Source organism: Nannobrachium achirus, assembly GCF_963921795.1.
Source record: "Nannobrachium achirus genome assembly, chromosome: 20".
Taxonomy (NCBI): Eukaryota; Metazoa; Chordata; class Actinopteri; order Myctophiformes; family Myctophidae; genus Nannobrachium; species Nannobrachium achirus.
Genome location: NC_137827.1, coordinates 32,767,974 through 32,789,995, shown reverse-complemented (window position 1 = coordinate 32,789,995; position 22,022 = coordinate 32,767,974). Strand labels below are relative to the sequence as shown.

The 22,022-nt window shown below is 44.9% G+C and overlaps 1 protein-coding gene across 1 annotated transcript in view; it reads right to left on the bottom strand.

The window, feature by feature from the left end:
• The window catches only part of LOC308305703 (traf2 and NCK-interacting protein kinase-like), a 133,825-nt gene extending 112,874 nt beyond the window's left edge, over positions 1-20,951 (bottom strand). Inside the window, exon 1 of the mRNA XM_080750539.1 lies at positions 20,869-20,951. Within this exon, the coding sequence (XP_080606665.1) occupies positions 20,869-20,925 (57 nt within the window). The 5' untranslated portion in view covers positions 20,926-20,951. The remainder of the gene's footprint in view (positions 1-20,868) is intronic.
• Positions 20,952-22,022: the final 1,071 nt, after the last annotated feature.

Sequence of the window (22,022 nt, the reverse complement as noted above, 5' to 3'; positions counted from 1 at the left end):
CACTTTATTATGTCTCCATTTCTCCCCGTCAGTGTCCTTGCCATTGATAACTTTTCTAAACATAGCTAGCAGCTCTCTCAGACCACCATTCACTTTCTCTCTGTCTGCCAGTGCTGTGTTTAGCCTTGTTTTAAAAAGGTACGGTAAGTACTGTAGGTTTTTAGAACTAGGTTTCTTGTAAGAACAGATTCTACAAAGGGATCACAGAGGGGAAAAAAGCACTTTAGTACTGTGGGGGGGTTTTTGTCTGTCATCATCCATTCAGTGATAACCGTTTTTAGGTTGTGCTGTCACTGCATCACAAAAATTCCTTGTCTGTACCCCATATTTGGTAATACAATGTTTCCCCATTTCTGAAATGATTATGTTTAGAAAGGCTTAGTCTGATCAAGCCCATCATGGGAAAGTTATTCCAGTGCTACGAGTATGTCTGAGAAAATATCTCCTGTTCACATTAAGCTTGAAATGATTCCAACATGTAACAAAAACATATTTCCATTCTCATATTACCACATCCATATCACAACTGATTATGTACTGTGCAGGCACTAAAAGACTGTGCATGCGTGCGTACGTGCGTGCGTGTGTGCGTGCGTGTGTTATGTAGCTAGACATGACATGATTGTTGAAATTATTACCAAAGATGTGTGGGCCATGTTTGATTCCTGTTTTACATGCAATGACCTCCATGTAATCACAAAATATAAGTACAAATGCACTGGATGTCATTGTGATTGACAAGGACAGCAAAGAGGTATTCCTATTGGAAATTGGCTGTGCTTCTGAGTCTGACTCAAGTTTAAAGTAAAATACCAACCAGTTCAAGCCATCATACTGTACACCTCGGCTATAAGTGTCAGCTCAATCTATACCTACATTTTAGAACTGCAGCCAGCGGTTTTTGTCAGTTTGTGTGTGACTCAGACACGACCAAATGCAGCACTCCAATTGGCTAGGAAGATCACGTGGCAAACGTGCCGACGTCCTCACGCACACGTCCTCACGTCACACCAGCGCCACACAAAAGTCAACACAGAGAGAGAGAGAGAGAGAGAGAGAGAGAGAGAGAGAGAGGCTTTACAGTCCGTGGGTCTAAACAGAAAGTGAAACTTTACAACGCGAGAGAGAGAGAGAGAGAGAGAGAGAGAGAGAGAGAGAGAGAGAGAGAGAGGCTTACGTCCCCGTGGCTCTAAACCGAAAGTGAAACTTTACAACGGCATGGAGAAAGGCAGCACAGCAGTCCTCAATTATTCATTACTAGAGGTTCACGGCCCTTCGGGCCGCTCACATCTAGAGTCCACGCCCGCTTCTTTACTAACAAACTGTTTTTTTCAACAAAAAAAAAAGGGTTTTGAAAAAAGAAAAAGTTACAAAAAAAAGAAAAATTTTTTTTTTTTAAAAGAAAAAAAAAAAGAGTTAAAAAAAAAATAATAAAAAAATAATAATAAATTTAAAAAAAAATTTTGGGGGGGGAACTATTGTGGCGGAACTATTTTTTTTAAACTTTTTTTTAGTAAAGAAGCGGGCGTGGACTCTAGATGTGAGCGGGCCGTAGGCCCGCGAACCTCTAGTGCCTTTACATTTGGCAGCTTGGGCCATGTTCACAGGCTGGTGGTCAGAGGCTTGAAGATTATGAGGTTGCCTAAGTGTAAGGCAAAGCATCTTGCAAAATACTGCTCAATCTCCTGCATGATAAGCAGTCAGGCTCTCTATTTGGGAGAGAAGGTGCTTCCTATATCCTATAACTTTCCTGGTGTTGGTAATATGGCAGATGGAAGTGTACAGTATGACCTACCGTATGTTGACCATGAATGTGTTCATGTGTGTTGTTTTCATTCCGTCAATTTTCTTGGAGCCATGCACTGACACTGTCAGTTATTTAGAGTACATGGCACCAGAAGAAACTGTAAAATAATTGGGCCCTTGTAATGTGATTTTACAAACGTGGACTTAAATGAAGAAATTAGAAAATGTGTGTGTGTCGGTGTTAATTTGTTGACTAAGACTGAAAGACTAAGATTTGGGTGTGTGTGTCATATTTAAGCATGACATTGATTTATATAACCTCCAGCCTAAACTGTTGAGGTCTTCACGTCCATCATCATAGGCCTATACAAGTATGCCATTGTCATGTGAGCAGGCTTCCCGTAAAGTAATAATAACGATAACGTAAAAATTTAATTGTCTTCTGTGGAAGAGATCTATAGATAAGAGAGAGTTGAGAGGAGTGGCAGGGGCGGGGAGCACACATGCACTGGAAATATATACTGTACAAGTGTACATGACACCACATGAATCTTGGTGTGTGTGTGTGTGTGTGTGTGTGTGTGTGTGTGTGTGTGTGTGTGTGTGTGTGTGTGTGTGTGTGTGTGTGTGTGTGTGTGTGTGAGATATTCTGGGACATATCTGACTAGTTATGATATTTATCTGGCCTCGATCGGACCCCCTCTGATTAATCCAGGACGTCCGTTTTTGCGGGCAGGATTTATTGTTGGTTGAAATCAGGTGATATTCTGGGCCAGATCTGACTAGTCATGGTTTGACTTGATCTGGCCCCAATCGAGACGTCACTGATTGGTCCAGGTCCTGACTGTGCTTGCTGGGTTATTTATTTGTAACGCAGAAATTCAAGAAAAAGTATACAAAAAACTAGAAAAAGTGCTTCTCAGAGCACTTTTTCTGCTCCGAGGTCTGCTCCGAGGTCATTTCTCACATGGCCCTCTTCTAGCGCCACCTACAGGCCGAATTTTAAAACACATTTTTGGCCACTGCTCCTACAGTTTTGACCCTCCAATCACGAAAATCACTACACAGTATGTCTACACTCATGTCATCAACATGGATCAGGAAGTTTTTGGAATAAAAAATGTTTGCCCTATTTGTGGAGATAAGTGACCTACGGTCGCTTATCTCCCGATTAGGGAGTCTTACTGGTAGGGCAAAGTGAAAAGGGTGGGATTTCCTCCTTAGCAATTGGTAAAGTTTCTCGGTAATCGCACACTGCATTCATGATTTGACAGAGGCATTTCGTTCAAAAGGGACCACTCCTACAAACTTTGGAAGCCAATCTTTGGCAATCAGGAAAGAATATGAATAATCGTACGGATCCGTCTTCATCACATGACTATAGAGATCATGTGTACCGACTTGCGTGATGTTTGGACAAATTCTCTGAAAAGGTTATTTCGCAAAAAACTTCCTCCTGGTGGCGCTATAACAGGCTGACGTGAAGGATTTGGGGCAGAGGTTCTGCTCTGGCATCCAGGGAATGTGTGCACAGTTTTATACCGATCAGCACAGAGATCAGCTGCTCACAGACGGACGGACAAGCGTACAAGGACGGACGGACGGCCTGGCAGACACAATAATATACAAACAATAATAAAATTCAGATTGTATACCCCAACTATACACACCTAAGAAAACGTTTCAAAATGTATATTGCAACAACTACCCGGCTTAAACGGTACATCAACGAAAGTGTTCCATGTCTGAATGGGTTAAGTAAAAAATAAATGGAAGTACTTCTTCCACTGCTGCTCAGCAGCCAGCTTTACCAAAATTCACTGTGTCAGAGTGTGAACACACATTACACTCTCACTCGCTCACAATTCCCTTCTCAATAAAGCATCCTATTACTTCTGTACCCAACAGCACACATCCACCTCCCTCTCTCTCTCTCTCTCCCTCCCTCTAGCATTTGTTCACCCTCCATCTTTTGGCTCCTCCTGCTGCCTATCGATGCTGTCGGACAGAACCCTTGTATATCCATATTTAAAACTTTTGTAAATTAATTCCCTAATGCATTGTACAACAGTGTCACGCAAATGTAGCGGAAATGGCCAATGTACAAGATCGATCCTGTAGATCTGCTATTTTCTCCATTTCCCCCAAAAATGTGAAAGTGAAAATGGAAAGTGGAAGTGTAATCTACAACACTGGTTCTAAATAGAAAAGTGATAGGGGGGAAAGGTGCAATTTTACTCTGGTGTATTTTATGTAATCTGTTCTGTTACTTGATGGGCTCTCTCATTCCTATATTGTACTCAAAGGCAAATTTTCTCCCATCTCTCGTTTGCTCTCCTTTGGTTGCTAAACACCTATCGTTTATTCCATTTCCCTCTCTTTTAGCAACTTTTCCCTCTTCTGCATTTCTCTCTCTTTCTCCAATTCTATTGTTCTCTTTCACCAGTTCCCCCTCTCTGTAGGTTTCTTTTTCCAGGTCTCAGCCGACCTGTCAAGCTGTCACGCTTTTTCAGAAGGGAGGGCCTTGCGCTTTCCTTGCTCTCTCACTTGCCTTCCTTTTCCTGTCATTTTTTTTGTGTGTAGAAATGCTGGACACACACACACAAACACACAGTAGGTTGTGTGTGCACGCGCTCACACCGATGTGCGAACACAGATAGCAGGCATTCTCTCATATGCTGTCTCAAGTACATTCGCTCGCGTGCACACACACACACACACACACACACACACACACACACACACACACACACACACACACACACACACACACACACACACACACACACACACACACACACACACACACACACACACACACACACACACACACACACACACACACACACACACACACACACACAGCCAAATGCACACTTACACACAAGGGCTAGTGATTTAATGACGGTGTGGGCACAGAATACGTGTATACTGTATGTGCGTGTGTGTGTGTGCGTGCGTGTGTGTGCGTGCGTGTGTGCGTGCGTGCGTGTAAGTGTGTGTAAATGTGAGAGGCAGTTAACAAAAGCGAGGAGAGCAATACAGAGGAAAACCTGCATGCATCCTTCAGCCCTTCGTGCACGCTGCATTGTGGGAGCAGCTTCCTATCAGGACTCCTACAGCAAACAGTTCCCCTGCAGTCTCTCTCACAGTCTCTCCCTGTGTGTGTGTGTGTGTGTGTGTGTGTGTGTGTGTGTGTGTGTGTGTGTGTGTGTGTGTGTGTGTGTGTACTTGGCAGCTGTATTAACTCAGTTCTGCATGTGAACCACTTGACAAAAAGATCCCCAGACACAAGTCTATAGATGCACGTGCACGCACGCACGCACATCCTCCCCACACACAAAGACCTCCTCAAACAGATGCATATCTATCTACTGTATGCACACTCAAAAACACATGCAAGCTCACAGGTAAAAGGTGAAAATACATTAGGCACTGCAACCACAAAAGAGAGGCATACAGGCAGCGACACAGTAGAGACGTCCTCGATGGTACGCACGAACCGACTTCCTCTTTGCATAAAGACCGTAAAAACAACATGGACGAAGAGTGCGTGACCTCACCCTTTGTTTTCTACAGACCTGTTATGAAGCCTCTGTTATGAAGCCTCTGTGCTTCCGCGACATATGATCACCCGAGTGCAACCACAACCTATTGGTCGCAACTACACTTCAAATTAATTCCATCCTTGTCCCTGTTATACCCATATATGGAGATCCCTGATGTCATCGATATTAATCCCATATCTGGGAATACCATATATTTGGAGATATTGTGTCAAGTCTCTGTTGTTTCAGCGTGACTTTGGTCGCTTCTCGCCCTTCAAGCGTCTTACTGGTGTTATTGGTGTGAAGGGGAGCGAGGGGGGAGTCTTCTCCACTCAGTAGAACACAATCACAACACTAGAATTGAATATTTCAATAATAACATTTTGTTGCTTGTTGTTTTCTTAATGTGTTAAGCCGCAGGGGGTCCGGGGGGGTAATCTGCCTAAAATGTATGGCACAAAATGACAATGATTGTGCCTAGTGTTCACCATAGAGTATATATAAAATAGAGAGCGGACGAGCCCCGCCCCCACTATCATTTCAATGCAAGTGCTCAGTGGCGTTTTGAAGCAACGGCTACGTGCTAGCATGTAGCTAATCCAGGTGCATTCTGGGGAATGGCTCCACTACGCAGTGGAGCCAAACGTCACGAATGACGTCACGAACGACGTCGACGTCCATTGAACCCTATTGTAGACCCCAGCGCCACGCTCTTATGCTCGTGCATGTATGTTTCACCCCGCCTGAAATTCCAGCTTTGGCCAGTAGGGCGGCTGCTTCAATATTTACAAGCCGTTCTGGGGGCTTGGTGTTCACCCACCAAATGTCATCTAACCCCTGGAAATGCACAAATGATATGTATTTGGTCCACGGAGCGGCTCCATGGCCTGCCCATCCCAAAATATTTTGTTCCAGGGACCCCCAGAAGTAAATATTTGAGTTAACAAGACTGACCTATGACTGTCTTGATCCAAGGCTAAACAAGCGAAGCTTAAACCAGCGCCCTCCAAGTTACACCACTTTTTATGTCAAGGACCCCTAAATTGACACTTATTAGCCAATGGACCACCATGAATCACTATGCCCATGTTAGTTAAAAAAAAAAAAAAATCTCATGAGGCCCCCAGCCTGTGTGGGGCCCCAGGCGGCTGCCTATTTTGCCTGTATGGGCTGCACGGCCCTGAAACTAAGACTAGCCTACCTCCTTTATTTATTATGCACCCGAATACCCTTCATGAATTATTTTATTTCATGATGGCCCTACACTGTATCTTTTTTGCAATTATTCTTGAGTTAAATTGTCCCATTAGAAATCTAATCCACATGACTGGCATAGCACAAATAATAGAACAGAGAGAGGGGAAGAGAAGGGGAGACTTGTGGATATAATTATGCTCAGCTGCAGTTATTTTGTTACTAGTGACAAGAGGAAAACCTAAACATGCATTGCGTTCTACCTTTTCTTTGCTGACATCATTCCTGAAAATTGTGGGGCCCCCCTGCGAGGAGGGGGGTGGGGGCCCTTTTGCAAATGATGACGGAGTTATATCTGTTCAATGTTATATGAGTCATACATAAAGGTTTCCTATGTAAATAAGCTGAAAAGCTTACTAGGATCTCCTTTTAGTTGACCTTGTACCAGTGAACTGTACTGTCATGAAACTGTACCCTTTCCTATGCAAACTTCTAATAAAGTCTTCAATCAATCAATCTCTCTGGAAGAAGTTGCACATGAACTCTGCTGGCGGACTGAGGCGCTCCAACACGACCACTAGCTAAATGCTGGGTGCAGTAAATGTATATTCCTTTCTTGGTAAGGGAAAGCTAAAGGAGTGCTCATTAACTACATTCCACACAGCTGTGTGGAGACTGGGCCAGCAGGCGGGGGAGGGGGAGAGAGAATTAGACTGGAGCAGTAGGGAGCATTTGGGTGTGTGCTGTGTGGGGGCCCCCTCTGCATTGCGGGGGTTGCGTGCCCCTCCCCTACGCCACTGCACACAGTGCTGCAAAGTGCATGATAATACTCGTCAATTCTGCGCTTCTTTATTAACTAATTTACTTTGCTCCATTGTTGGCTAAATGACGTTTCGTTTCGGCGTTTTTTGGGCAAATCTGAGCTGCAGTTCATCTAACTACTTTCGCCGTGGTTTCATCCACAATAAGCGTGGGAGGACGGAGGAGTGACGGTGGACCGGAGCGTTCAGTGTAAGCGATGACTGCCGAGCGAGCTCTATAAATGAAATGCACACGTGTGTGTCTGTGAGCTTGTGTATCTGCTATTTTTCTATACCAATGAAACGGGAGATTAGCAGAGATATGTAAATGTAACCATTAAAGCAATAACACCACTCTGAAAACCGGACAATTAGGTGTCCGGCCAGAGGCTGAGCTGGGCAGAGGACAGCAGGGTCGGAAAAAAAACAGATCGCCCTGTGGGCGCTCAGGCACGACTGCTCTATATTTGATCAACATAAGGGGTTTAGTGGTGCTCAGGCAAGTGATGGGTATCGTTTGGATTTTTACGATTCCGGTTCCTGTTCTGCTTATCGGTTCCGGTTCCTAACGGTTCCTATTTCGGTTCCAAAATGGTTAAAAATATATATTTTTAGCTGAAACTGAATAGAGATTTCTTTTTTATTATATATACACATTATATTTTTAAACATTCTTTATTTATTTAATTATTGGGTAATAAAAGGTAATATGTCTCCAGTTGCATAATTGCACATTTATGGCCTAATTGTGTTATTATTATTACTATAATAGGCCTGCCAATGTTTGGGGAGAATTCACTTTCAGTTTCATTTTAGCAACACACACACACACACACACACACACACACACACACACACACAGTATCTTGCTGTGAACTCTAGAAGTGGCCCGAACTCTAGAGGTGAGTGGCCCGAAGGACCGCCGAACTTCAACACAGAGACGCTCCAGCATTATGCTTCGACGCATCGCGGTGCTTGGATTGTGCAATTTGTGCTGTTTGTGCTGTCTTTTTTTTTTTGCGCATCACATCTAGGAACCGATAGGCAGTACCGACATTACATATATTTTTTGGGTACCCAGGAACTGTCATGTGTAAGGTGTCCAGTGTAGTCAGGGCTGACAGTCTTTCAGCAAAAACTGTACTGGGACAAAAGATTTGACAGTAGGCTAACAATTAATTGCCTATGAAATCAAGTCAATACTTTTGTACTTTTACTGACGTAGCCTATATGTTGAATTGAGGACTTTTGCGTGGTGTGGGGGTGGGGGCTGTATAGGCAAATTCGCGAGGTTGTTATAGACTGATTGATTGATTGAAGAGTTTAGCACTGTTTGCAATAGAAGACGCAGTTACAATACACAACATTGGCACACACACACGTCACAGTCCCATTCCGCGAGACCCAGTACTTGGGAAACAACAATGCTTAAAACATCATACACACGCAGTTTTTATAGACGCTGTCTGTATCTGTCGCTCTCTCTAACGCACACTCACTCACTCTCACTCACACACACACACACACACACACACACGCGCGACGCGAGCGAAAAGCGGTTGTCCGTGGTGTAACCCATAGTTATACTTATTATAACTCTATGGGTGTAACACGTTGAAAAATTAAAAATATCCGAGCACATCGGTGCTTAATAATAAGTGAACTTTCCGACGGCGAAGTCCTTCTGATGGATTTTTCTTGGCTGTCAATGTATATAGTCCAAAAAATCGCTCTGAACGTGAGTAAAACGACAGTGTACTGTGTACGCTATATTATAGAACCGTAGAGGAGAAAGGAAGACCACTCCCCCTATGAAACCAAGGCACAAAAGAGGGGGGGCTGGTGGGCTGTGGCGCTCGATTCCACATATTTGCTATAGCGAGGGCACTGCATAGGAGGAGAAAGCCTCGTGCCGCCCGCCCATCCACCTTCTGACACATTTATCGCCTTTCCCAAACCAAAGAAGGGGGGCGAAAAAGCGACTAGCAATGCCCACGGAAGGAGGAGCAGTTGATTCCACATGATCTACACGCTGAGCGGGGCGGCGCCCACTGACTTCAATAGAATACGTGGAGCCAGCCGAGAGAACCTCCCGCGTTTATCATCAAGGGACATTTATCCACTTTCCATTCTGACGTCACTGCCAAAGTGACTTCCAGGGGCTAGGTAAAGACATTTTGCTATCACAAAATGCAATAAGGTAGTTGTCTTTATGGGCACCCGGTGGCCTACTGGTCTAAGCGCATACCATATGGGCATTGATGCCTGGCGGCGTCGCCGGTTTGATTCCCGATCCGGACGACCTTTGCTGTGTGTCTCTCCCCCCTGTTTCCTGTCAGTCTACTGTACTATCCAATAAAGGCATAAAAGCCCAAAAAACAAATCTTTAAAAAAAAAAAAAAAAAAAAGTAGTTGTCTTTATAATACATTTTTAAATTAATGGGACCATAGTTTACAAAGCTGCATATCACGCTGTGTGAAAGAAGTTAGTTAGTTAGTTAGTTAGTTAGTTAGTTAGTTAGTTAGTTAGTTAGTTAGTTAGTTAGTTAGTTAGTTAGTTAGTTAGTTAGTTAGTTAGTTAGTTAGTTAGTTTTTTCATGAATTTTTAATTCATGAAAAAAATGCTTTTTTTGGTAGTTTTTTGAAAATATTTTGAATAATAATTAAAAAATCAAACCTCGGTTCGAAGTGGAGCGGTGAATCTGAGCAGCTATACCCTGTGTGTGTGTGTGTGTGTGTGTGTGTGTGTGTGTGTGTGTGTGTGTGTGTGTGTGTGTGTGTGTGTTGAGTGTGCCTGGCCTGCACAAAACAGCGCCCCTCCTTTAACTAGTGTGTTGTGTGTGGCCACTCAAGGTATTGCCAGGCTACGGACACGGCCAGCCAGCCACCCACCCACCCACCCACAGACATACCCACGGACATACCTGTCTATTGGGAGCGCTTTCACCGCTCCAAAAAAAACTAAATGTAGGAAACAAAAATGTAGGGACCAATAAAATGTGTCCATGATTCCCAGCCCAGTGTTTGGGAACCAGTGGTGAACACAACTAGACACTTCCTTCCTCCACGCATGCAAGGCCATGCACTGCATGCAGGCAGAGCATGCAGAGACTTCCTCAGTGAGATCATGTGGACACTTCCACCACGCATGGATGGAGGAGGGCCATGCAGGAATACGGTTCGGAATGGAATCCAGAACCAGATGATCCAACATTGGAGGAACCAGAATCGGTTTCATCACATTTGGAATCGTATCCGGAATTGTTTTTTTTTTTTATCACACAGAGGTTATCAAATGTTTTAATTTCAAGGACCACCATAACTCAGAGTTATAAATGGAACCTTAATGGACACGGAAGGGTCCATTTGGTTCCATTTATAGACTCTCAGAGTTAGGCTAAAGACCCCCAGAAGGTCCCTGTAAATCTGTCTGTCTGCGTCCATTTTATGCCCATATATGGAGATCTCTGCAGACAGTGCCGGTTCCGGACATCAGCTCCGCGCATGGAGATTCCGAACCTTTCGCGCCGGTACGGAAAACCGCGTATCGGGTCGGGTCGAGGCCGGGCAATGCACTCCGCGCCGCGGCGGGGAACGCACATGCCGAATTTGAAGCCGGTGGGACGAACGGTTCTCGAGATACACGGATTACATACATACATACATACATACATACATACACACACACACACACATACACGCAGAGACTTCTCGCATTTATTGTAAGATTTTGAAAACTATATAGGAATCGTTAATGGCAATAATTAAGGAAACGGACCAATAAAAGAGGGAAAGTAAAGGAACCTAAAGGATCCATACCCTGTGCAGGAAGAAGAGCATGTAGACACTTCCTCCATGCACGCAGGAAGAGCACTACGGAAAATGGAAATGGAGCGTTTGTGCTGCTCCACTTCATATATGTCCTTAGGCTGTCTGATAAAAATATACCACGTTATCATTCATATTTTATAGGCCAGTCGCAGAATGGGCTCTTAGCCCCATCAGGCTTTGTGTGTGTGTGCACGTATGCGTGTGTGTGTGTATGTGGGGAAGATAGAGGGATAGTGTACTGTGTTTGTGTCAGAGAGTAGTAGTGTGGTATGCATGTGTGTGTGTGTGTGTGTGTGTGTGTGTGTGTGTGTGTGTGTGTGTGTGTGTGTGTCAGAGATTTAAAGTTCCCTATGATTGGAACCTAACCTACCCCCCATCCCTCTTTCATCTAGTGTTCCTGCTGTACATTTTTCATTGTCACGTGAGTGCCATTATGACCTCACGGGTGGCCAATGAGTCATGATGTGTTGTATGTGTGTGTTTGGGGTGGATTGGGACCATTATGATCCATCTGGCAGCCATTGGTAGGGGATCTCTCACACACACACACACACACACACACACACACACACACACACACACACACACACACACACACACACACACACACACACACACACACACACACACACACACACACACACACACACACACACACACACACACACACACACACACACACACACACACACACACACACACACGTACAGTATATATTTCCAGTGCACATGTGCTCCCCGCCCCTGCCACTCCTCTCTCTTTCTCTCTCTCTCTTATCTATAGTATAGATCTCTTCCACAGAAGACAATTATGTTTTTACATTATTATTACTTTACGGGAAGCTCGCTCACATGACAATGGCATACTTATATATGATCGTAAAACTGGTTTCTAGTACAGAAGCCTCCTTGGAAGATGGATGACACATACAGTACAGTACAGACAGACAGTATGTGGGTGTGCTTTGCACCCAAAAACACAAACCCATGCCAACAGATGCAACACTTGATGGCTGCATCATGTGAGGTTTGCATTAGCAAGACAGACAGACAGACAGACAGACAGACAGACAGACAGACAGACAGACAGACAGACAGACAGACAGACAGACAGACAGACAGACGGGAGATAAAGAGTGTGATGAATTCATGCAGTGGTGGAAAAAGTACTCATATATTTTAGTTAAGTAAAATGATCAATACTGCAATATAGAAATACTCTGTTACAAGTAAAAGTCTATAATTCAAAATGAACTTGAGTAAAAGTACAAAAGCATTGAGATCAAAATATACTTAAAGTACCAAAAGTAAAAGTACAAAAAGAAATAGCAGATCTACGATGCAACACGCTGTGAGCTTTTAGATCGTCTATTTTCAAATAGCCTACGTCAAAAAAATAGGGCTAAAGTGGTCTATGTATGTTTTATAATATTATAATTTATATCTGCAAAGTAACTACTAACTAGTAACTAAGGTTTTCAAATAAATGTAGTAGAGTAAAAGTACAATATTTGGATCCAAGATGTAGTGGAGTAGAAGTAAAAGTATAGGAAATTGGAAATACTCAAGTAAAATATAAATACCTCAAAACTGTACTTAACACCTTGCCGTCCGAAATAGAATGGTGGTTGGTAGATTAGCCGTGACATTTCTATTATTGTATTGTGATCTGAGACATAATATTATGTTTATAAACATGACCCCGCACTGCCCGCAGCCCCTCCATCTTGAACAGCGCCGCTGTTTTTTCTTTTTTCTTTTTCCCCAGGCCAGTAACTCACCATGATTTTCTCGATTTCCGTTGGGATAGAATGGGGGTTTTGGCCGATCTTCGATGTCCCCGTGCGTTTCGCGTGCGCGATCCTTTCACGTAAATGTCCCCGCAAATAGTCCATGTGTGACTGAAGAACAGAACTGAAAAGTTTCGCTAGCATAGCCCCAAGCATGGCTGCTGTAGGAGCTCGAGTGTGCAGACAGCAAACGGATGGGCTGGGAGTAGCCTTGGAGAAGGAGAGGCGCTGACGTCACCTCTGCTTCATGCACGGTCTGCATGAGCTATCAATGCACGAGTGGTGACTAGGGAAGGTTAGACGATCGCCGATTTTCGGATCAAAAGCTTTTATTCCGGTTTTAAAGACAAAGTCCGGGAATGTACGGCGTGGCTGAGAGTCCCTGGGGGGATGTGCGATATAGTACGGTTTTAACATTAAGGGGCTCCCCGTGGCTTAGAAGGTGTTAAGTACAGTACTTAAGTAAATGTACTTGGTTACTTTACACCACTGAATTTATGTGTGTCAGTTTGTGAGCATGCCCTTGTAGTCAGCCTTGTATTCGATGGATTGCGAGGACAACATATAACAGGGAGCCAGCAGGAAGTTGAATAAACGCAGCATACTTGTCTTATGATCGACAGCTTAATCTGCTGTCATCTCCCGACGCGATAATTGTCATCTGTTCTAAAGGAACCACACAGCAAGGAACTCATTATACTTTCCCGTTCTTGACAGGCTGAACGACACGTACACACCTGAAACAGGTGCGTAATTGGGGTCATTACGCTGTCACCTTCCAATGTCACCCCCCACCACCACCACCATCACCACCACTCTACCAACACCTAAAGACGACTCTACAGTCAATTCCCAGAACCACTACAACTGAAAACTACTATTTGAGAGAGGGCCGATATCACCCGCATTTCTTTAAATACATTTTATCTACAAGCACATGCTACCTACTTCCCGGCTGACAGTGTGCGTGTTAGGTATGGGAAGATAATAGCTATTATCGTTTATCGTGATAAAGAACGCTCATAATAATTGTATCAGCAAGTGATTTAATCGTCAAATTGTCCTCCATCATACACAGGGATTAATTCAACTTTGCCGAGCTGCATAACCAGTACCACTTAAGCTCTCTAGAATTGTTAAAACGGACCTGAAAAGAACGTACTTGATACAGTCTTTTTCCCCCCCACTCTTTACAAAATCTCTTCGCCCAAAATAACCGATCTACAAGCTCACAACAGATATGCTGTTTTTGACAGTCCTTCTGCCCCAGAATGTGGATGCTGCGGTTCCAGTGGTTAACAAAGGTGGCATATTTTGATAATATCATAAATCGCAATTATTTTGGCCATAATAATCGTGATATGGATTTTTCATATCGTCCCATCTCTAGTCTCCGAGCGTGGAACTGGCGGCCAGGTGAACCCAGTTAGTGTGGCGAGAAAGTGAATTAAGGAGAAAGTGAGCTGGATTGAATTAAAGAACCTTAAGCGGATGATGGGAGTCATGCTGGCTGGGCCCCGCTCTCCCCCATCCCTCCCTCCTCTGAAACCCACTAACAGAACACACGCTTAGCACCACTCGCCTTTTACAAGGAGACTACATCCCACAGTACATCACTCTCTCTCACACACAAGCACAGTCTATTAACAGGAGTCGATGCTTAATTGAGGATTTACGGTGTTACCGTGTTACGACTGTACACAGTAAAGACCCTCTGCATTAATGTATCCATCTGTAACTCAATAGAGTGCACAGATGTAACCAAATGAACCTGTGTAAGGGTTCATTTTGGTTACATTTGTACATTGAGTCTCTGAGTCGATAGTGAATAAACCTCCGATCATCTGCCAGACTTGGGTGAGGTGCTGGAGCCAAAAGGAAATCAAATGAACAATAAAAGGGCATTCTCCACACGCTCAAAGCTGTGCAAAAATCATTTTTTAGAGCAAGCTTTTGGTCATAGACCTTCTTCAGGCATCAGAAGGTCTATGACCAAAAGCTTACTGAAAAGGGGGGGGAAAAAAGCTTTGAGTGTTTTCCTGAGTTAAATTAACACTCAGGAGTGTTACCATAATACGACGTGTGTGCAACGTCCATGCAGTGTATTGTACCATGCTAATGAACCCATCCACTCCATGAGTCTCTCTCTCTCGCTCCGTCTCTCCTTCCCACCCTGTGTCCATCCATCTTCGCCAGCTTGTCATCTCAAATCGTTTCCTGTCATCCCTCTGTCCGTCCTTCCGTCCCCCTCATTATTCATTTTTTCGCTCCTCGATCTCAATTCTGCCCGGGGGCCCTTTCTCCCCTCCATCCTTTTAATCTCTCCATCCATCTACCACCACCATCCTCCTGTCTGTCCATTCTTCTCGTCCTGGCCTCTGCTGTGTGACTCACGCAGGACGCCGAGATTCATCTCCTACTTTGGACTTTGTTTACATGATCCTGATTCCAACCAACTCTAAGGATCAAGCGGTTTAAGTCTCTGTGTGTGTGTGTGTGTGTGTGTGTGTGTGTGTGTGTGTGTGTGTGTGTGTGTGTGTGTGTGTGTGTGTGTGTGTGTGTGTGTGTGTGTATACTACTAGTCCATCGTTTGTGTGATACTGTAGTGTAGATAGACATCTAGATAGATATTGTCTGTCTGTCTGTCTGTCTGTCTGTCTGTCTGTCTGTCGTACAGACACACAGTACATAATATACACACATTCAGGTGTTCTTCTAATCCCATTACCGCGGATTAAAACAAAGAATTTAACATTTGGTACACATAACGTGTCGACAGCACATACAGTATATACACACACCCAGTGTCTCAGCTCTAGTTAACCGCAGAGAATGAACAGGCTCTGGGGTGGATGCTTTATCACTGACTTGGGGGGGAATAAATAGGTCAACTAGAAGCATGCATGCAGGCGGAGGGAGAGAGGGAGAGAGGGAGGGAGGGAGGCATTTCTTCTCAGCGACAGCCCAGCCATACAGTATATGGACCCGCTCATGAATAAGCCCCCTGTGTGAGCTCCAGCCACTGCTATGGCCCTGTTACTATGGCTTCCACAGCCAGGGGCAGAGGAATGTGGCCTTAACTGGGCAAAGGGTGATGGAGACGGCTGGGGGCGGGATGGAGGTATGGAGGGGCGCTTCGCCTCCGGGCTGATTTAGTCGCTGGTCACATCGCCACCTTTCAACCCCCCACCACTCCCCTGCTTTCGCTCTCTCTCTCTCTCATTTACCGAAATGTCTCTCTCTCTCCCTCTCTCTCTCTCTGTCAGATTCCCTTCATCCTCAGTCCTCACCTACTCCCACTTTCATCTCACACCTGAGTCCCTGCACAGCACATTTGTTTATTGCCAGCAAGTGTGTGTGTGTGTGTGTGTGTGTGTGTGTGTGTGTGTGTGTGTGTGTGTGTGTGTGTGTGTGTGTGTGTGTGTGTGTGTGTGTGTGTGGCGCTATTCTTCCTGCTGGTTTGCCATCTGTTGCTCTCGTCAGCTGACGAGATGAAGCCATGCTGTTGATGCCTATGACCTGTGTGTGTGTGTGTGTGTGTGTGTGTGTGTGTGTGTGTGTGTGTGTGTGTGTGTGTGTGTGTGTGTGTGTGTGTGTGTGTGTGTGTGTGTGTGTGTGTGTGTGTGTGTGTGTGTGTGTGTGTGTGTGTGAGTCTGTCTGTGTGTTTAAAACCCACAGCATCCTGACCTGGCTCTGTGAGCTGTCTGGTCTCTGCAGGGCTGTGTGAGCAGCAGTGACATTTCTCTGCGTCTCATCTGCTCCGCTACAATGAGACAGCAGCACACAGGTGCTGCTGCAGGTTGATGTGTGACAAAAAGCCAATGTCACACAAAGGAGATGTACTGCGTGTGTGTGTGTGTGTGTGTGTGTGTGTGTGTGTGTGTGTGTGTGTGTGTGTGTGTGTGTGTGTGTGAGAGAGACAGACAGACAAATGAAGGAGAGAGAGAGGAAACTGCAAAGACAGACAACTTTACAAACCACTTCTCTCTCTCTCTCTCCAGTTTACTTTAGTTCCCACTCACTTCTGCCTCTCTGCGTCATGGTGTGTCATGGCGAGCATACGTGTGTGCGGTGTGTGTGCGCGTGTCTGTGGTGTACAGACAGCATGGTCATGCTGGTCACTGGGCCTGAGATCAGCCGAAAACCAAACGCCTCGCCTCTGACCCTCCCCCACCATCACCCCCCCTCCCTCCCTCCCCCAATCACGTCTGAGCCAGCTGACCTACTTCCTGTCTAGCCAGTCCAGTGGTTGACTGTATGCCCGTCTGACTGTGCATGTGTGTACTCATGCATGATAATTATGCATAGGCTACTTCTTTTTTTTAATTTTTTCTGCAATTTCGTCGTTGCCATTTCCCCCCCCATGTACATGTCCCTGTCACTGCCAAACCCTGCTGTTGGATCTGGGAACGCTGTAGAGAACCACATGCCTCCTTTGATACACATAAGTCGCCAGCAGCCACTTCTTTTCACCTCACAGCAAAGACTTTCACCAGGAGGACATAAACGCATGCAGAGGAACAGGCTCTCCCTCCCAGTTCCGCTCCCTGCCGAACAAGCGCCCTGGCCAACCTGCTAGGAGTCGCTATAGGGCAGCAACAGTGGCCTCTCCAACTGTCGTCCATCCCGCAAACTCGACTCCAAATTAATGTGATTATGTGTGCCCTGCCAAGCTGGAGACACTGTAGAGCTGTTGTTTTTACACCAAGTACCACCTCAGAAAATATCTGTCTCTCCATAAAAATGGAGACTTTAAGGCGATAGCTCTTGTTTTAATTGTGGCAAAAACCCTTACAATTTGGTAGTGAATGCGTAAACCTGTTACACATTGGTGTTTTAGAGATGTTTGTTGGGACTCAGACGCACAGCTTGAAATCGGGACAATCCCAGCCAAACCAGGGCGCCTGGTCACCCTAATCTCCACAGTGGTGGGCAGGAACTTTACCCCCTCAGCAGCACCCAGATGTCCCTTAATATTTATACTTGTACAGTATATGACATCTCTTCTTCAATGACTCATCATCAGTAATAAGACAGAGAGAGGTAGGGGGGGGAAGTACTAGAAGAGAAGACGAGCAGTAGACACTGGACAGACTGAACAATAATGAGAGAGGAAGTGAGACAATGCACACAGACAATAATAAGACAATAGACAATACCACAGTATCGCATATGTGTGATTTAGTCTGGCTGTGCTCTGATGTCATAATGATAACAAACAACAGTGCCCTTAGCTTGACAGGGCTTCTTTGGAAAACGATCTGTTTTATTTTCCTACAAATACTTCCTTGTAATTACAGTCAACAACCTCCTGGGAGTCTGGAATGTTGTTGTGCTTAAAAGGCACAGTCAGACAGACAGACCTCTGTGGAACATTTGCCTTGACAGACAGGTCCAGATCTACAGTGATACAAAGTAAAGATGAGGAGATGGGACACAAAACAGGAAGACGCGACAAGAGGGGAATGCCACTCATTTTCAACATTGAACTATGTCAATATACCTTCGAGTTGTGTGGAAGTATGAAAAAAGTCCCCTCACCCTTCTGTGTTGCCTAGAACAGGAGGATTGATTGTGGGGTCATGTATGACATCATGAATGTTGGGTACTCTTTGGCTTGCAGAGTACACCTTCATGATGTCACTGATCACATGACCCCACAATCAATCCTTCAGTTCAATGCAGGACAGGACGATAAGGGGACTTTTTTCATATTTCCACAACAACTCTTAGGTATAGGCCTATTAATGACATAGTTCAAAGTTGAAAATGAGTGGTACTCCTCTTTAACAAGACATGAGCACACACCAAATTCACACTTAATCTGGCTCATGTAGGATAATTCATTTATCGATGTGTCTGAGATTAGCCACTTATTAAAACCTCTATAACATGTTCATCATATAGCCAAGCCCTAACACACACAACACACACACAAATTCAGAGACTCAAAAGATACATATATGTGCATGAGCTTTCATTAGAATCGTGACAATGCTCTCAAAAGGGATACAAAATGCATACATGTATACAATGGTGTGTATATGCCTGTGCAAGTGTGCATGCAGGTGTGTGACTGTGTGTGTGTCTCCTCGTGGCTTGTGTGAATCACAGTGGGATTCAAGCAGCTGACATCAGTCACATCACGACTCTGAAGGAACAGCGCACACACACACACGTCTGCCCAGGCCCCCACTGTAATCACGCTCCTCTTCCTCGACCTTCTACCTCTCTCTTTGTGTCAACTGTCAACCTTCCTCCACACCAACATGAAGACACAAAAACATGCAGAATCTACAGGTGATGTTTGACACATCTGTGCGTCAGTCACTGTGAGTTTCATACTCAGGCAGGCATGTAAACTAGCGGACCAACAGACAGACGGTCAAACGGACACAAGAACATGGTCATTTATCAGACAGATAAGACACCGTGAGAACAGACGCATAGATTAGAATCGTACGTAAGACGGACCAACAGAAAGACAGACTATCATACAGAGAATCAGACAGACAAGCAGACTAACAACAATTGCAGGGTCTGTGTGTGTGTGTGTGTGTGTGTGTGTGTGTGTGTGTGTGTGTGTGTGTGTGTGTGTGTGTGTGTGAGAGAAGCGGGAATCGTGCCTTGATATTGCTTCATAGTGTGTGTGTCTGTGTGTGTGTGTGTGTGTGTGTGTGTGCTCAGAGCAGCAAACAGGTCTTTACCTGAAAAGACCCCCCCACACACAGCGCACACACACACTCACGAATCCATCCTTTACCACAGTTGACAGACACCCACACACCTTCAACACACACACACACATACATGATAACACACAATACCGCATCCATGAGCCAGTGTTGTGAACACATGGCTATCCACGCAGAAATACAGCATAGCAAGCTGTTTGTATAATATGGAAGAGTGTGTGTGTGTGTGTGTGTGTGTGTGTGTGTGTGTGTGTGTGTGTGTGTGTGTGTGTGTGTGTGTGAGTTTGCGTGTTGTGCAGTGCGCAGAAAGTGAACAAAAGAACTGGCTAGTGCAGCAAGTAAGCCTTCAGCCTTGTTGGAGACAAGAGTATATAGGCTTCATTGACTACAGGTAAGGTACTGTAGGTTTGTGTGAAACAACACACACACACACACACACACACACACATACACTGAGGTGGAATGATTCCCCCTCTTAATACTGACCACCAGTGACCACTGTTGTGAGAGAATACTAAATGTAGAGCAACACACACACACACACACACACACACACACACACACACACACACACACACACACACACACACACACACAGGCCTATAGGAGCATCATCAGCAGAGAAACGGGTTAAATTCCACTGCTGCCTGCCTGAATCAGGGCTGATGGGACTAGAATAGGCAAAGCAGAGGGGAAAACAAACAAACCACTCTATTGAGGTCAGCATCCCCAGCTAGAAGCTCAACTGACTCGCTCTCACACACATATAAGCCTGATTTACACTTAGTTGCGCAGCGCTGGTCTCGCACCGAAAATGGATAGATCTACAAGCTCAAACCGCCTCACAGAGCGAGGCATTGTGAGCTTGTAGATCGGCTATTTTCGGGTGCGAGACAGACACCCCGGTCGCGCAACTAAAGTATAAATCGGGTCCGTAACACTTCAATTTAGTGAGTCAGAATGAATACGGAGGCGTTGGATGGGGAGCCAGCTGTCATGTTACACTGGGATCAGGTCTATATATAATTTCATCCATGTATATTTTGACATGTAGCGGCCTGACAGCCCGTTTCCCAAATATCCACCTCTCTCCTCCTCTCTCCTGCTTGGTTGCTATTCATGGAGCGCTGCTGCAGGTGCAAAGGAGAAACACGCACACGCTCCACACACGCACGAAAAGCAGACACAGACAGCAGCTCGGCTCCTTTGTAATAAAAAGATGTAAGAGAAATAAAGAAATGTTATCGACATCATCATCATCTTACCCTCAAAGCGGACAGGTCGATTTCATCCAGACTCCGCGCCGGAGAGTCGCTCGCCATGTTCGGCGTTGGGAAGCCACGCTCAGTCCCCGATTATCCGCACAAAATCGAACACCGAAAACGGCCTTCCTTCCTTCCGCTGTCACGACTGTGTGGTCTCCCTGTGCTCGGTCTCTGTCCCCTGCTCTCTCTGGATCTGTTCTCTCCTCTCTCTCTCTCTCTCCCGCACACTGAAATACAATAGTCCTTTTCTAAGTCAGCGGACGCCACTGGAGCGTGCAGCTAGAGCGCAAACGCGGGGATGATGCGAAACAGCGCCGAGCACAACGCCATCATCGTCACCCCGGGCTCCATGTTTGCAGGTTAAAAGATTTATCGGGGAAGGTTGAAGCTCCAGTGTGTGATTGCAGCTACCGTTTGTCCTAGTGTGCTGAGGGGTCGCCGCTCCGTTCTGACAGCCAGCGCACATATAGAGAGAGAGGGGCGGGGGAGCGGACTGCCTCAGCAAACCCCGCCTATTGAAGGACGAGCCGGCGTAGTGGGGCGGGGACAGGGAGAGTTACAATATTATACTGCTGAAAGAGTTTGTTTGGTAAATCTATATCTGATCTTGCATAACTAACTACATAATAAACTGATTGATAGCCTATTTGGATGATGTTGCCATCCATGTAGGTTATTGAAGACAATACACTCACTGTCACTGCAACAGGCAATTAGGCATTATGTTCAGTGGACAGTGGTGGAAAAAGTACGAAAACATATTTTACTCAAGTAAAAGTATCAATACTGCAATGCAGAAATACTCTCTCTGTTGTAGTAAAAGTCCAGAATTAAAAATGTACTTGAGTAAAAGTACTTAAGTATTGGATTCAAAATATAGACCTACTACTCAAAGTAGGTCTACCAAAAGTAAAATGACTCATTATGCAGAATGTCCCATTTCAAGATTTCAAATGTATACAAACCTCTAAAAATTACATGAAATGTATTAGGGCTGAAGTTGTTAATATATGGTTTGGAATAATTATCAAAATCTACAAACGTTTTTGATTTTATCGGATGACATCATGCCAGAATATTTCCTCCTTGTAATTCCAAAATTGACTCCTCGCTTAAATTGAGTATTCGACATATATTATTTGGTCTTTCAAACG